We start from the raw sequence: 15,351 nt of genomic DNA, 5'->3' as shown, positions 1-15,351 counted from the left end.
CCAAGATTCCTTCTAATTCACAATAACCGTATACAAGGCATAACTTTATATATACATGTGTGTATGTGCATGTGTGTCTACTGACACATTTTGATGACTCTATGTCACAATTTTATCAGAATGTTGAAAACAGCCATGAAGGGATTCAGAAATGGAGTGGCTTTGAGTTTTAGAAGACGCAGGGATTTGTTTATCATCTCAGTCACGGTGAAGTGCTACTGATTAATTCTGTTTCCTGTAACATCAGCTGGGTTGATTTCTAAATATAATCAAATTGTTAAGCATGCTATTACCAGCATCAAGAAGGATATGGCTTCAGTTTTGAGGTAAATAGTGGTTAGCTGCACTTTAGATGTGTTTAGCACGGTCAAGGCTTTACATCAAGCATGGTTTGCATTTTTCTAGGCAAGTGAGTGAACTTGGCCAGCAGAAGTATCTTTACTTAGGCGATGCTGGAGTCCCTGAGAGCTCTGATTTCTGGACATCTCCATCTTGATCCTCTGAATCCCAACGTGGACCCTAAGTTTCAAGAGATTGCCCAAGGCTGCCAGCCCTGTGCACTCACACGTTTGTCTGGTTCTGTAAATATGTGTGGACAGCTTGTTTTGCAGGCAGCATGGCCCAGTGGTTAAAGGCACTTACTCTGGAATTGGCCTGCGTGGATTCGAAATCCTGATTCCCCTACTTACTGTGTGAGCCTGGGCAAGTCACTTAACTCCTGTGTGACTCAGTTTATCTTCAAGTAGAGATAATAGGACTGTCCTCGTAGGGGTGTTGTGAGGAGCAATGAGGTGGCAGTGCCTGGCAGATAGTAAGCACTCTTTAAATGTTATCCTGCAAGGCTCTAGGTCAAGGAAGGGATACAAAGTTGAAAAAGACACAGCACTGGTCTTTAGACATTAGCCTGTAATCCAGAAGACAGATGAGACTTATAGGATGCAGGAGGTCACTTCCCAGAAGGAGTTTCTTCTTTTTATTTTCTTTTCATATCTTGTTGATTTTATTTTAATAGTTGCAATCTGGGTACCCTATTGGTGTAACATTTGGTCTCTACGTGGGTGGCCATTTCTCCACGGGCTCCTCTGGGGATGCAGCGGATAGTTGTAGGTGCCCAGGACTCTATACACTCTGCATCACTGGGATGGACGGAGTTCTCCAGGGTGGGGTCTCGGTTCTGCGTCAGCCGATTCTGTCTGTTATTTTCATTCACTCTCTTCATCAGCTGGTGGTAACAAATGCTGTTGGTCTGGTTTCTCTCTTGTACTTTCTTGCACAGATGATGGATGTTTCAGAGGAAATTTTGGTGGGCATCTCTACCCACTTGACTCTCTTCCATACCTTGGCACTGTCTCTGCACTTGTATTGGCAGGGGTCGTCCCCTGCGTCCTTTCCTGAGTGCTTGTGGTCGGCTGTTCCCTGCTTGTGGTTGGTTGTTCTGTGCTTGTAATTGGTTGTTCCCCAACTGTGGTTGGTTGTTCTGTGCTAGGGGTGGTTGTTCCATGCTTGTGTTTGTTTTGTACTTATGGTTGGTTGGTCCATATCTGTGTTAAACTCCTATGGTTTGCCAGCAACTTCAGCCATGCCGAAGCCTCCCAGTGGTCTGCGCCAGGGTTCCTGATCTCCCTACATACACCTTCTCCTAGGCAGTGAGGAGCCACACTCTTCAGCTTTGCTTGGTCCTCAGGTCACTGCTCCAGCCAATGGTAGTCCTGGGATGGCTTAGTCATCACAAAACACCCCTCCTAACACCCTGAGGGGTGGTGAGAGGAGGGAGGGGGATGCACAAGGAAATTTCTGTGGGTGATGAATATATTCACTATCTTGATTATGTTGATGTATATACAGGTGTGTATATAGGTTCAAAACTAGGCAAATATACACCTTAGATATGTACAGATTATTGTAATTCAATTATTGCTCAGTAGAGCTGCTTAAAAATTATGTTCTCTGTAAGAAAACAAACAATTTCGGAAAGAAAAGAACAATTTTTGGTGAGGGAGAGTAGTTTATTACTGACATTGTTTAGAAATCCTAGAGCATAGTGACAATAAAAACAAGCCTGGATTTACTCAGATTTATTATTGTTTTAAAATTCTCTGTTCCCCTTTATTCCCTCACAGGGAATGAAGTATCCCCACTGCCCTGACCTGGATAGGCCACTGCATGACTCCAAGTCACTTAGCAAGAAGGTGTCCTAATCTATGTGGGATTTGTGGCCTCCAGACACTGTTATGGAGGCTGGGGTTGGTGATTTTTCTGTACGGCGAGTTTTTGTCCCTTCTGAGGGTCTTTAGTTGTTTACAGCATAAGGTAGGTTACAACACACACCACTAAGAGGTAGATGGCTGGAAGCAAATCATCTGTGTGCCTTTTTGGTGGGTGCCCTGCCACCCCAAACACATCATGCCTCTCCTCTGGGCCCCCTCTCCCCAGCCCCAGCAGTAGTGCTGAGCCCTTTTTCCTCCTTGCACAGGAGATAAAGTGTTAAGGGGGAATTTGTCTCAGGTGCTCACTGCTCACCCAGTCCTTATTCCCAATGTCTGGCTGACTTTGGACATTGAAGGACCCAGTCTGGTCCTCCACCTCGAAGGACCCCACCTCCATTCCTTGTCACACACCTGCCTCTTCCTTTCTTTCCTCCCCATCAGCAGAGAACTTGTGACACACACTCATCCCCTGGATGAAGGAGCCTTTCACAAACTGTCAACTTTGTTTTAACCCTCCCTGTTAAAGATTCAGTCTCTGTGGTTGGCTAGCTGGGCCATTGGAGACCAGCAGATAGCTCTGGAGTCCCTGGCTTTGCTCTGCACTTACTGTCTGTACCAGTCGTTACTTGGAGTGGTGGATTTTTCTTGGGTCTCTTGGTCCTGCTCTGGCTGATTTTGACTCATTTTCTTATTCAGACTGTGGCAAGAGACTAATATTGTTGGAGTCTTACTCTCGGGTTTTCTCAAACCCCCTTGAAAGGGTCTTTTTACCTTCATGGCTTTCTTTTGCACCTGGAAAGGCAACAGGGTGAGCCCAGAGTGGCTTTGGTTTGGGGGAGGAGGATGGTGACTGAGTGGGAACGGAGGCTTCATGAGAAGGGGTGTGCATTGAGAAGGGGATTTGTACCCAGCAAGGACAAGTTCAGAGGCTTAGCGGGGGAGTCTTTAGGAAAAAGTGGAGCATGAAGAAGGCATTCTGACATTGCCACTGTCTCTGAACTTGGGTTGACAGGGGCTCTTCTTTCATTCCTTTCTTTGGTGCTGGGAGTGAGTCGTTGTACATGTGTGTGCAGGTCCCCTTGGTCATAGCAGAGCCTCCCATTGCCTACCCAGGGAGACTGCCCTTCTCCTATGTCAATGACCCCTGGACAGTGAGGCTCCACACCCTTCAGTTTTGCTAGGTCAGCAAGCACTATCCCCAGCCAGTGGTGTCTAAGGGGTAGGCTTAGACTAAAGAAGGTGCCACTCTTGACACTTCCAGGGTGGGGCATGCTGGGAGGCCTCGAGATTGTGGCTGGAGAAAGGGAGTGTTTCCTCAACACCCTCTAAAGACATGTCCCAAACTGACCTGCCACCCCTCCTCGTCTCCCCACGTTCAGTCCCTGTGGTGCACGTGGCAGGGAAAAGGGGATTCCTCCAAACAATTTCCCACGGCCACCCCCATTCAGTGGTTCATTCTGTTGTCTCCCTCCCCATCACTACCATGTCTCGTTTATCCATCTGAATGTCTGTGTCCCACTAAACTCCCAATCAGGCATCTTGTCTTATTCCTCTCTTTTCCTACACTCAGCACAGTTTCCAGCGCATTCCAGGCCCTCCATAAACACTGTCGCACTAATCTCAGGAGGCAGCCTCTTGTCCAAAGTGGCTTGAGAGCCAGATGCACTGCCCAAAGGCACAACCCCTCAGAAGGGGCAAGGTAGATGGGACACAGTGGGAGCACCAGGAGCCTGGCTGCTGGGGGAAGCAGACAAGGACAAGAGCATCAAAAACAGAGTGGAGGCAGAGCTGGGAGGGTTTCTCAAGCCAAAGAGGATGGCTGTCACAGCAACCATGCAAAGTCAGAGCCTCACCAAGGGTGGAAGCAGCTGTCAGAGGCACCCTGACCCCTCAGCATGCACAGTAGGACCTGACTACAGTGGGCCCAGACTGAAAAAAAACAAATTCTGAATGTGGGCAGCAGGCAGATGTTACCTTGTACCTGATTGTCTCTCCCCACACCCTACTCTCTACTCTCTCTCTCTACTTTGCTGACAATATCAATTTAGCTAAAACTAGACCCAGGGGACTCCTGCAGAGAATATCTTTCCATGACTTGAGCACAAGTGTCCTGTGTCTTAAGATGAGTAATGTACAAGCTGCTCTGGCTGATCTGGCCAGCTGTGACCAGATGTGTGAGCATGGATGGCTTACGTTGCCCAAAACGTGCAGTTCAGCAATGTCAGAGAACTTGATTTACATTTGTCTCCACCCAACACATCTTGTTTTTCAGTGCTCCGTAACGCACTCTCATCTTTTCTTTTTTTTTTTTTTTTTTTTTGCGGTACGCAGGCCTCTCGCTGTTGTGGCCTCTCCCGTTGCGGAGCACAGGCTCCGGGCGCGCAGGCTCAGCGGCCATGGCTCACGGGCCCAGCCACTCCGCGGCATGTGGGATCCTCCCAGACCGGGGCACGAACCCGTGTCCCCTGCATCGGCAGGCAGACTCTCAACCACTGCGCCACCAGGGAAGCCCCTCTCATCTTTTTTGATGGTACAATACTACCATGCCATACCTGGCATTATTACCACTCCATTACCTGGAGATATAAAAAATGATTTTGGTCCTCTTGGAGTTTCATCTAATAGTCACCGTAGAGAGAGAACTTCTCTGTTGTCCCACACAGCCTGTCTCTCATTTTCTGATATTATTTCTAAAAGGTTCAAATGGCCCTGCTGATAACAATCATATGAGTTAATAGTAGTCTACCTGTCTATGTTACTCCCTGTAGTGGGAGCAGACTGCTAGCCTACTACCTTTTGCATCCTCTTCTAGCTTCTGGAAGATACGTTTACTTGCTCTGAAAATACCAGCAGAGTGAGTGTATCTTCAAGCCCTGTAGGTTTCTGGGTTAACATGATTCAAATAAGGTAGATGGATGTGTTTCCAGAATGTTATAGCACATACTTCCAGTAACTGATCTGGGTAAATGCTGGTTGTGGAAGTAGTTGCATTGCTTCTTTTTCAGCTTTTATAACCCCCCAGAAGCAACCTGGAGCCCTTAACTAAATGTTGGCGTTGTTTTTGTTTTTTCTTGGGTAACTCCTGCTCTGTGAGTCTTTATTTACTTATTTTTGGCTGTGTTGGGTCTTCATTGCTGCATGCAGGCTTTCTCTAGTTGCGGCAAGGGGGGCTACTCTTCATTGCAGTGCACGGGCTTCTCACTGCAGTGGCTTTTCTTGTTGCGGAGCATGGGCCCTAGGGCGCGCGGGCTTCAGTAGTTGTGGTGCGTGAGCTCAGTAGTTGTGGCTCGTGGGCGTAGTTGCTCCGCGGCATGTGGGATCTTCCCGGACCAGGGATCAAACCCATGTCCCCTGCATTGGCAGGAGGATTCTTAACCACTGCGCCACCAGGGAAGCCCCTCTGTGAGTCTTTAATTTGTCCTGGAAGAGTTGACACATTATGGCCTCTGACTTATCCCCATGGATAAGTAAGAAATCTCAGGAGTTCCTTGGTGGCCTAGTGGTTAGGATTTGGCGTTCACTCCCTTGGCCTGGGTTCAGTCCCTGGTCGGGGAAGTAAGATCCTGCAAGACTCGAGGTGCGTCCAAAAATTCTTTTCTTTCAAGAGAGAGGCAAAGGGAATCTTAGGATGATGGTACAAGGGGACCCAAGACCATACCTGGGCCCCTTTAGATGAGAGCAGTTGAGAAGGCTCTGGAGAGACTTTTCAGAAAGATAACTTGATGATATACCTAATGTTCTCATAGGTATTGAAAGGAGATTTATACAAGTGGGGGAGAGTTTGGGTGTCAAATTACTGATAAGTACATAGAAACTAAGGAAATGATTTAAACGGCAATAACTAATTCTAGGGAAATAAAATCTTGTGCAAGAAAGAGAATCAATAGCATGGAAATAACGTAACTGTGTAAACACTGTGTTACTATTGTTTACATAGGCATGATAATGTCAACACAGAATAATGATCTAACATTAAAAATATGATGGTAAAGATTGGGAAGATGGGTGGATAGCAAGTGTATGGTTTGGATGTTTGCTGGGCATGTGTACTGTGGGTGTGTGTATGTTGTATACGAGGTGTGGGGTGTGGGCAGGGGGACATGAGTGTGGGTGAAGGAGAGGAAATCCTCATCTTCTTTTGTGGGAAACCAACAAATAATACCTGAAACAGGCTCCCCTGGTGGCGCAGTGGTTAAGAAATCAAGCCAATGCAGGGGACACAGGTTCGAGCCCTGGTGCAGGAAGATCCCACATGCTGTGGAGCAACTGAGTCCGTGCGCCACAACCACTGAGCCTGCACTCTAGAGCCCACGAGCCACAACTGCTGAGCCCACGTGCCTAGAGCCCGAGCTCCACAACAAGAGAAGCCACTGCGGTGGGAAGCCTGCGCACCGCAACAAAGAGTAGCCCCCGCTCACCACAACTAGAGAAAGCCCATGCGCAGCAATGATGACACAACGCAGCCAAAAATAAATAAATTAATTAATTAATTTTAAAAAAAACCCTGAAACAGAAATATCTAGAAGCAGCAATAGAAGCATGTTGTTGGGTGCTGTGGATGTAATTGTAAAGAGAACCTGCTAAAAGAGTTGAAAGTTGTTATTCTGGGGAGTGGTCACAGTGGGGAGGGAGTTTTGTTTTCATAACAAACCTTAGAAAACTATTTGATTCGTTAAACCAGTGGTTCTCAGCCAGGAGCAATTTGCCCCCCAAGGGACATGTGACAATGTCTGAAGACATTTCTGGTTGTTATAATGGAGGGCCATAGGGGTGCTACTGGCATCTAGTGGGTGGAGGCCAGGGATGCTGCTAAACATCTTACAGTGCACAGGACAGCCCCACAACGAAGAATTACCCTGCCCCAAATGTCAATAGTGCCAAGCCAGAGAAACCCTGCTTTAAATTCTGTGCGTGCACTACTTTGATACCGTACAAATTAGGAAAGAGGGAGCGGGTAGGGAGCCTCCTGCAACCTGTGATTGGACCTCGATAAGGGTGAGTGGGGTTTCAGAAGCAAAAGGGCTCCTAACACAGCCAGGGTAGGGGTAGGGAGGGTTTCCCAGAGGTAACAACAAAGATATTTTTTTTTTTTTGCGGTATGTGGTCCTCTCACCTGTTGTGGCCTCTCCCGTTGCGGAGCACAGGCTCCGGACGCGAAGGCTCAACGGCCACGGCTCATGGGCCCAGCCGCTCCGCGGCATGTGGGATCTCCCCGGACCAGGGCACGAACCCGTGTCCCCTGCATCGGCAGGCGGACTCTCAACCACTGCGCCACCAGGGAAGCCCAACGAAGATAAATTTTAAAGGACAGTAAGATATGAGCTGAATGTGGGGCTAGGAGATTGAAAAGCTAACCATTTTCTAAATCAAATCATATTTAAGTTAACAACATTAGCATATATACTCCAGCTCTGGGTATGTCATCTCTCTGATTAAAGCACTATTAGAACTTACAGTAAAATTTACCTAGACATAAGCAATAAGAACTAAAGAAAGGAGTCAGCAGATGTGACAACCATAAGACATTTCCCTAATTTTGCTCCTAATTTGACACTGAGATCCCTGGCAGCCAGTTCAAAAGGAACAATTCTATTAAGTATATGGTTTCTGTTACCAGGAAGGAGGAAGCCTAGCAGACTCTCTTGGGAAACAGAGCTTTCCCAACTGGCACGGGACTTATTTATTCACTGGAGCTGCAGGCAGAGAGGCTAAGATACCTGATAGGCACATCGGCAAAACCCATGACTTGCAAAGGCAGCACCACCTTGCATAGGCATCTTCCTAACTTGATGGCTTCTGTAAAAGCAGAACGAATGAAATTAAAAAGCAACTCAGTAAAAAGTGATTTGCAGGGGTTCATAGTGTAGAGCCTTCTAGGGATGACATTATAAAGTGAAATGACTCTTTTATAAAGTAGTCTGGTAATCCATTCTAAATAGTTGAAAAAATATTCCTATTCTCTCACCTAACAATCAGTTCTGGGATTTTATCCTGAGGAAACAGATAAAAACTAAACATGCACATGTGCTCATTAGAATCTTTTACTTCTAGTGGCACAATCATAGAAGTGACCTAAAAAAACAATAATTGGGCAGTTTTTCCTAATTATATAAGAAATACATACATATTTTCTAACTCAAAATTCAAACATCACAGACAAAGCTAAAATCCCCCCTGACCATCTGTATTGTCCCTACTTCCAGACCCCCCTCCTAGGGTAACCACAATTATGGGTTTGTTATATTTCTCTCCAAATCTTTTTTCTCTTCATTTAAATATTAAGTACATACATACATAAGTATGTACATGTAGAAATCACTATTTCATTTTACATAGAGACTTTATCATCAAATGGTGTCATAGTCTAAATATGGTTCTACAACTTGCTGTTTTACCTAATACTATATCTTGGAGGTTCTTATATCAGTATATTTAGATCTCCCTCATTCTTTTTAACTGCTGCGTAATATTCCATTGGTGAAAGTTTCATGGTCTGTTTAACTATTCCAGTATTACTCCAGTCACTGTCACGGCACTGACATACACATGAGGGCATATATACGCATGTCACACTGCTGGGTTATAGGGGTGTAGGGTTTTTATTTTTATACTATACACTTTCTTTTAATTTGCTTTTCTCTGGTTATAAGTAGTATTACAAGTGATATTAACAACACTTCATATTTTGGCTACTTGGACATTTATATTTCCTTTACTGTGAACTTCTCCATCATTCTCTGTAGAAAATATTTTCTCCCAGTGTGTCCCTTGTCCTTTAAACATTATTTATGGTACCTAAGTCAGAAAGATATTTTAATCTTTATTTATTTTTTTGCTTTTATAATTTTATAAAATTTATAATTTTATAAATTTTATAATTATTTAAAATTTATAATTTTTATAATTATTCCACATTTATAATTTTTAATTATTATTATAATTATTATATTTTATTATAATTATATATTAATTAATTATATATTATAATTAATTATATAATTATATAATTGTATAATTATATATAATTATATTATATATATAATATATATTATATATATTATATAATTATATAATTATTTATATAATTATAATTATATAATTATATAATATATAATTAATTATATATTATAATTATAATTATAATTATTATAATTTTTATAATTATTCCACATTTATAAAGATATTCTCTTTGTTTTTATTTTGGTGACTGCTTTGAAGTACTAGTGTAATTTTATTCTTTTACTAATGGGAGAGACCATTCTCCTGGCCCAACCTATGGAATACTTCTTTTTGTCATTTATTTGAAATGTAGCATTTATTAGAGATTAAATTATACTATCTATGGTTCCATCCTGTCTGTGAATCTTGTATCCCTGCACTAATACCAGCTGTTGTTAATTACTCTTCATAGAGGGAGAATATTTAAATAGGTGATGCTAAATCTCCCTTAGATGACTAAGCTTAATGAATATTTTAAAAGCTTAGTGCATATGAAAACTATATGGTAAAATAAGTGTATCTGCATAAAATAATGAAGTAAAATCTGAGTATAAAATTTTATATACACCATACTGTTAAATAGGCGAAAATATGCATGCATACGCACAAGGACTAAAATGAGTTTGAAGAAATGAAAGCAGTTACATAAGGATGGACAAAATGCAATCCACTGACTTTCTTTTTAAATTTTGTTTCAAGCTATCGTAATGTTTTCTTAATAATAAAAAAATTTCCCAGTGTCCCCCAGCCATGAGAGATTTTGTGCTCATTTTTGCCATCTCACGGGGCTCATCCTGATCCATTCTTCATGCCTGTTTTCTGTTTGTGGTTCCAGATAAAACCTACGTGGTTGACTTGAGTAACGAGCAAGCCATGTCACTGACCATCGAGCAACGGCCCGGCAAACTGAGCCGCAAATTTGTCCCCGGCTGCTTCGTGTGTCTGGACTCTCGGACCTGCAGCACCAACCTCACCCTGACAGCTGGCTCCAAACACAAGATCTCCTTCCTTTGTGATGATCTGACACGCCTGTGGATCAACGCCGAGAAAACCATAAGTACGCCCCTGCCCCTTCAGTGTGCTCCTCCCAGGCTGTGGGAGTTCTCCCCTCCCTGCCCTGTCTTAGTGGGGTCCACTGGGTGGTTTGTAAATAGTATGATCAGAAATGCCCCCGGCAGTGAGGGTGAGCAAGGGCAACCAAGAAGCACAGAGCAAGGTGGAAACACACCCACTTTGAGACCAGCAGCCTCCGTGGGAACATGCATCTTTCAGAAGCAAGTGGCATCCGCCGTGTCCATGCTCACGTCTCCTCTGTCCAGCCTCCAGTCTCCCTCCTGTGAAACCTCGTAGCCTTCCCCAACCTCCCCCATGCGCATGCCCCCTGCTTCCACGCTCACTGCTCACTTGTCTTCTGTTGCATGAGACCAAGTCTTGAGCTCAAAAACTTTGGCTTCTTCCATTTTTTATCCCTTTAGCTACTAGCCATGCCCCGACATGTGCTAGTCACATAGAAATGTTTAATCAGTGGAGGGCAGCAAAACCAATAGTCACCTCCTTGCTGGGCCACCATCATCTCTGATGTGGATGCTCTTAGGGTCTCCACTGAGGCAGTAGCTAAAGCCGCGAGAGGCAAAGCAGCCAGCCCGAGGCCACCCCATTAGGAAGCGGCAGAGCTGAAACGCCAGCTGAGATCTCCCCAACTCTGCTCCCAGCTCTAACCACTACGCGAACTGCCTCCCCACAGGCAGGCACACTGGGCAGCAGGGCTGGGTGAAGGGAAAAACCTGTACCCTGCCCACGTGGCACTTAGCATCTAAGACACAGGTTGTCTTAGTTGAGAACTTGAGCAAACAAGAAGAGAAAATTTCAACCCTGAATACTCCCCAGAAGTTGTTCTGCCAGTTTAGTGGAGAGTAAGAATGCAAGAGCAGGAGGGAAGCTAGGAAAGGGGCGTCAAGGAGGCAGGAGCGCAGGACAGAGCAGGAGAGGAGAGACCAAAGGGAAAAGCGAGAAAGCCTCGGGCTGACTTGAGAGCTGGAGAGGATGCACTTCCGGTTTCCTCCCAGCCTGGGTACCACGAACCCCTCTTTCGTAGGCTGCCTGGACCACCGGTACTGCCACAGGAAGGCCTACTCGCTCCAGGTGCCGTGGTACATCCTCCAACTGCCTGTGCAGCTGCACGACTTCTCCTGGAAGCTGCTGGTGCCCAAAGACAGCATCAGCCTGGCACTGGTGCCTGCCCAGAAGCTGCAGCAGCACACTCACGAGAGGGTTTGCAACACCAGCTTCAGCTACCTCGTGGCCAGTGCCGTTCCCGGCCAGGACCTTTACTTCGGCTCCTTCTGCTCTGGAGGCTCCATCGAGCAGATTCAGGTGAAGCAGAACGTCTCGGTGACCCTCCGTGCCTTTGCCCCCAGCTTCCAGCAAGAGGCCTCCAGGCAGAGCCTGACCGTGTCCTTTGTCCCCCACTTCAAAGGTAAGGTGGTCTTTCACTCTCTCCCCATCTCGATGCCCTCTTAGCCTTTCTTATGGGGACACTTATCTTATTTTGGTTTTCTGATCGTCTCAATTGTCAATTTGAAGAGAAGGGATAGCTGAGTGGGCTGTTCCTTATACAAGATGATGAGTCCTAATCCTGACTTTACCATTAACCTAGTGTGGAAAATTCCAGGAGTTAGAAATAAGACTGTCTGACAGTGGGAGGTGATGGTTGGTAGGCAGCAGAACAAATAATCAGGTTCAAGGCTTTTTTGGAAGCAGGCAGGGCATAAATGAGAACTAACCAAATATTCCCAAGTCCTGGATTCTTGAAGTGGTAACATACAAATCCTTATGCAGATATTTTTATGATTCTGCTTTGACAATTCAGAACGCAGTTTGGAGGGCACAGAGGAAGGAATACTGGGAGAGAGATGAATCTCTAGAGCGTTCTCCTGCATGAGGGAGCAGACCCCTCCTGGGAGGCTAGTGTATGATCTTCTCAGGCAGCAAGTGAGGTTTAAATTGGTCACAACGGTGAACTCTACATTGTTGATTTTAAAATTCACAGTCACCACTACAAGTTGCTAAGTTCATTTTTAAAATTGACCAAGACCTTAATTCAAGGTTTACCCTGTAATTTTGTTCTCAGAGGCATGAGTGGGAGGGAAATGAATCTGGCCGTAAGATTAAGGTCATTCCACGTTGCCTGGTATCTCCAAGGTTACCAGAGAAACTCCTTCTGGGGAATCTTTGAAAATAAGACACACCGTCCTCAATGTGGAGTGTTGGGGTTTTATCTCACCTGAAGATAAGGAGTGGATTAGTTGACATGTCAGAGACCCTTTCAACTTTGCAACCAGAAAGAATTCTTCCCAGAACCTGAAGTTTTCTAAATCTGCAAAATAGAAATCAGTATACACCAGTCCCACCATGGAGCAGGGCGTTGGATAGACATTAGCTCCATTGAGGGCATTTCTGAAAGGAAGCTGAGACAACCACCAGTTTGGCAAACTGGCCTGTTTTGTGTTTGTTTGTTTGGTTGGTTGTTTGGTTGGTTTTTTCAAAAGGCCCGAGAACCTAATCTGAGACTCTATTCCTTTGCTGACCAATATGGTAGCCACTGGCCACACGTGGCAATTTAAATTTAAATTAATAGTAAACAAAATTAAAAATTCAGGTCTTCAGTCACACCAAGCACGTTTCAAGTCTTCAACAGACACATGCGGCTGTGGCTACTCTCTTAGCCAGTGCAGATCCAGAGCCTCTCCATCATGGCAGGAAGCTCTGTAGTCTGGACAGTATAGCATCATCTCCTCCACCCTCCTATTCTCTCCATCCTGATTGAGTGAAACAACATCTGAGTGGATTCTCTTCCTTTTCCTGCAGAGGAAGGTGTTTTCACAGTGACCCTGGACACGAAAAGCAAGGTCTACCTGAGGACCCCTAACTGGGACAAGGGCCTACCATCCCTCACCTCCATGTCCTGGAACATCAGCGTGCCCCAAGACCAGGTGGCCTGCCTGACCTTCCTCAAAGAGCGGACGGGCGTGGTCTGCCAGACAGGGCGTGCGTTCATGATCATCCAGGAGCAGCGGGCCCACACCGAGGAGATCTTCAGCCTGGAGGAGGAGGTGCTGCCCAAGCCAAGCTTCCACTATCACAGCTTCTGGGTCAACATCTCCAACTGCAGCCCCATGAGCAAGAAGCAGCTGGACCTGCTTTTCTGGGTCTCGCTTACCCCAAGGACCATGGGTAAGGTCTTTCGGGGGTGGTGGTGGATAGCAGTTGGTAGCTGAGGGATCAGGAGCAAGACTGGAAGGCAAGTCAGAAAGCATGGATTTGAGTCCTGGCTGTCCATGTATCAGTCAGCTGTTGTGTCAATAATACTGTATAACAAACCACCCCAGAACTCAGTGGCTTAAAAACAGCCATTTGTTATTGCTCACATGTTGGCTGGGCAGTTCTGAGCTGGGCATGTCAGGGTTCATTCACTCAAGCACCTGTGGGCAGCTGCAGGTTGGTTAGAGGACTTTGTCAGTCTTGGCCGGGCACTCTCACATGTCTGGAGCCCAGCCAAGATCAGCCGTGATAACTGAGATTCCTTGGCTCTCCTCAGCATGGTCTCTTATCCTCCAAACTGGGGCCTGTTCTCATGGCAGAGGCAGAGAGATCCAAGAGAGGCTGGGGGAAGCATGCAAGGTGTCCTGACGCTTAGGTTAGGAACTCATACCCTGTCCCTTTGACAGCATTGGTTTGGTCAGCCCAGATTCAAGGGGTGGACAGGTAGACTCCATTTCTTGATGGGAGGAGCTGCAGGATCACACAGTAAATAAAGGACATGGGTCAGGGCAGGGGAAGAATTAGGGCATTTTGGTAGTCAATCTACTATTAACCTCTTTCTGACATAGGGGAAGTCTCTTTACTCCTCTGATCTTCCTCTGCAGAGAATAGATGATTGTAACTACCCCATAAAATTATCACTGGGGATTCAATGTTGGTGATTAAACTGTGAGGACCTGGAAAGTGTGACACAGATACATGATGCTGGCTTTTTTTATTTAGTCCAGTGAAACATTAGAATCCTTGAATGCCCTCAGTCGTGGGCCTCAGAGCCATGATGAGGATTTTGCCTTTATGCCCAAAGTGGTAGTATCCACTGAAGAGTTTCAGGCAATCTGTGGTGGGGCCATGTTAGCCCTTGATTCCAAGATAGTCACAGAGCACCACAGAGTGTTGGAACCACGGAGTTTTTTTCCCCAGCCCCTTCCCTTCTGGGTGGTCAGATAGACTATGTGTCCACCCAAGGCCAAACAGGTGGTTAGCAGCAAGAGAACCGACGGGGACCAGAAGCCACAAGTGAAAAGCTCGCCCACACTCTCAGATTAGCTCCTGAGTTTTCTTCCTCTCTTACATTCATTTTCTGTCATTTATTTCTAGTCCTATTTTCTCACAGTCTCACCTTTTGTTTTCTTATTGAACAAGCCAGAAATTCTAAATCCTGGTTTGGTGCAGGGCTCTCTCTCTGATATATTTTCTTTTTCCTTTGTACAACTGTAGGAGAAGGACAGCACACATGAAACAACCCTCTCCTTAACTCCTTCACCTCTGACTTTTGACTCCTTGCTTTCTTCTACACCCCCTGCTCTTCTCTCCTCCAACATGGGCTGTGGCGATCAGGGGAGCACAGCTGGGATAGGCCAGGAGTAGCCTTTGGAATAGATCTGGTAGGTCCCCTAGTTTGTTTTAGTTATCTTTCACTGCATAACAAACTATTCCAAGATTTAGTGGCTTAGACAATAACCTTTTTTTTTTTGCTCACAATTCCATGGGTCAGGAATTTGGATGGAGCACAGCAGGTGGCTCATCTCTGCTCTAAGATATGAGGGGCCTCAGCCAGATGCCTTGAATAGCTAGAGGGGGGCTGGGATGGTTCACCTTTGCTCACTTTCAAGGCTGGGAGCCTTGGTTTGTCTTCCTCGTGGAGTCTCCACATGGCTACTTGGGCTTCCTCACAGCATGGTCTCAGCATAGTCAGACTTCTTACATGGTGGCTGGCTTTTCCTCAGGAAGCGCAGGAAGCTGCCAGGTTTCTAAAAGGTTAGGTCCACACCAGCACAGCCCATATTCAGGAGGAAAGGAAACAGATTCCCCTTAAAGGGAGGAG

At 45.7% G+C, this 15,351-nt stretch overlaps 1 protein-coding gene across 1 annotated transcript in view; it reads left to right on the top strand.

The window, feature by feature from the left end:
- CDCP1 (CUB domain containing protein 1) overlaps window positions 1-15,351 on the top strand; it is a gene marked incomplete at both ends in the record, with an annotated part of 52,649 nt that overhangs the window by 34,028 nt on the left and 3,270 nt on the right. The window contains 3 exons of the mRNA XM_082664435.1: window positions 10,042-10,263; window positions 11,302-11,682; window positions 13,074-13,439. Of these exons, the coding sequence (XP_082520561.1) occupies window positions 10,042-10,263; window positions 11,302-11,682; window positions 13,074-13,439 (969 nt within the window). The remainder of the gene's footprint in view (window positions 1-10,041; window positions 10,264-11,301; window positions 11,683-13,073; window positions 13,440-15,351) is intronic.

The sequence above is a fragment of the Grampus griseus genome, assembly GCF_964374135.1.
Source record: "Grampus griseus genome assembly, chromosome: 10".
Lineage (NCBI taxonomy): Eukaryota > Metazoa > Chordata > Mammalia > Artiodactyla > Delphinidae > Grampus > Grampus griseus.
This window is presented reverse-complemented; position numbering and strand designations above follow the sequence as displayed.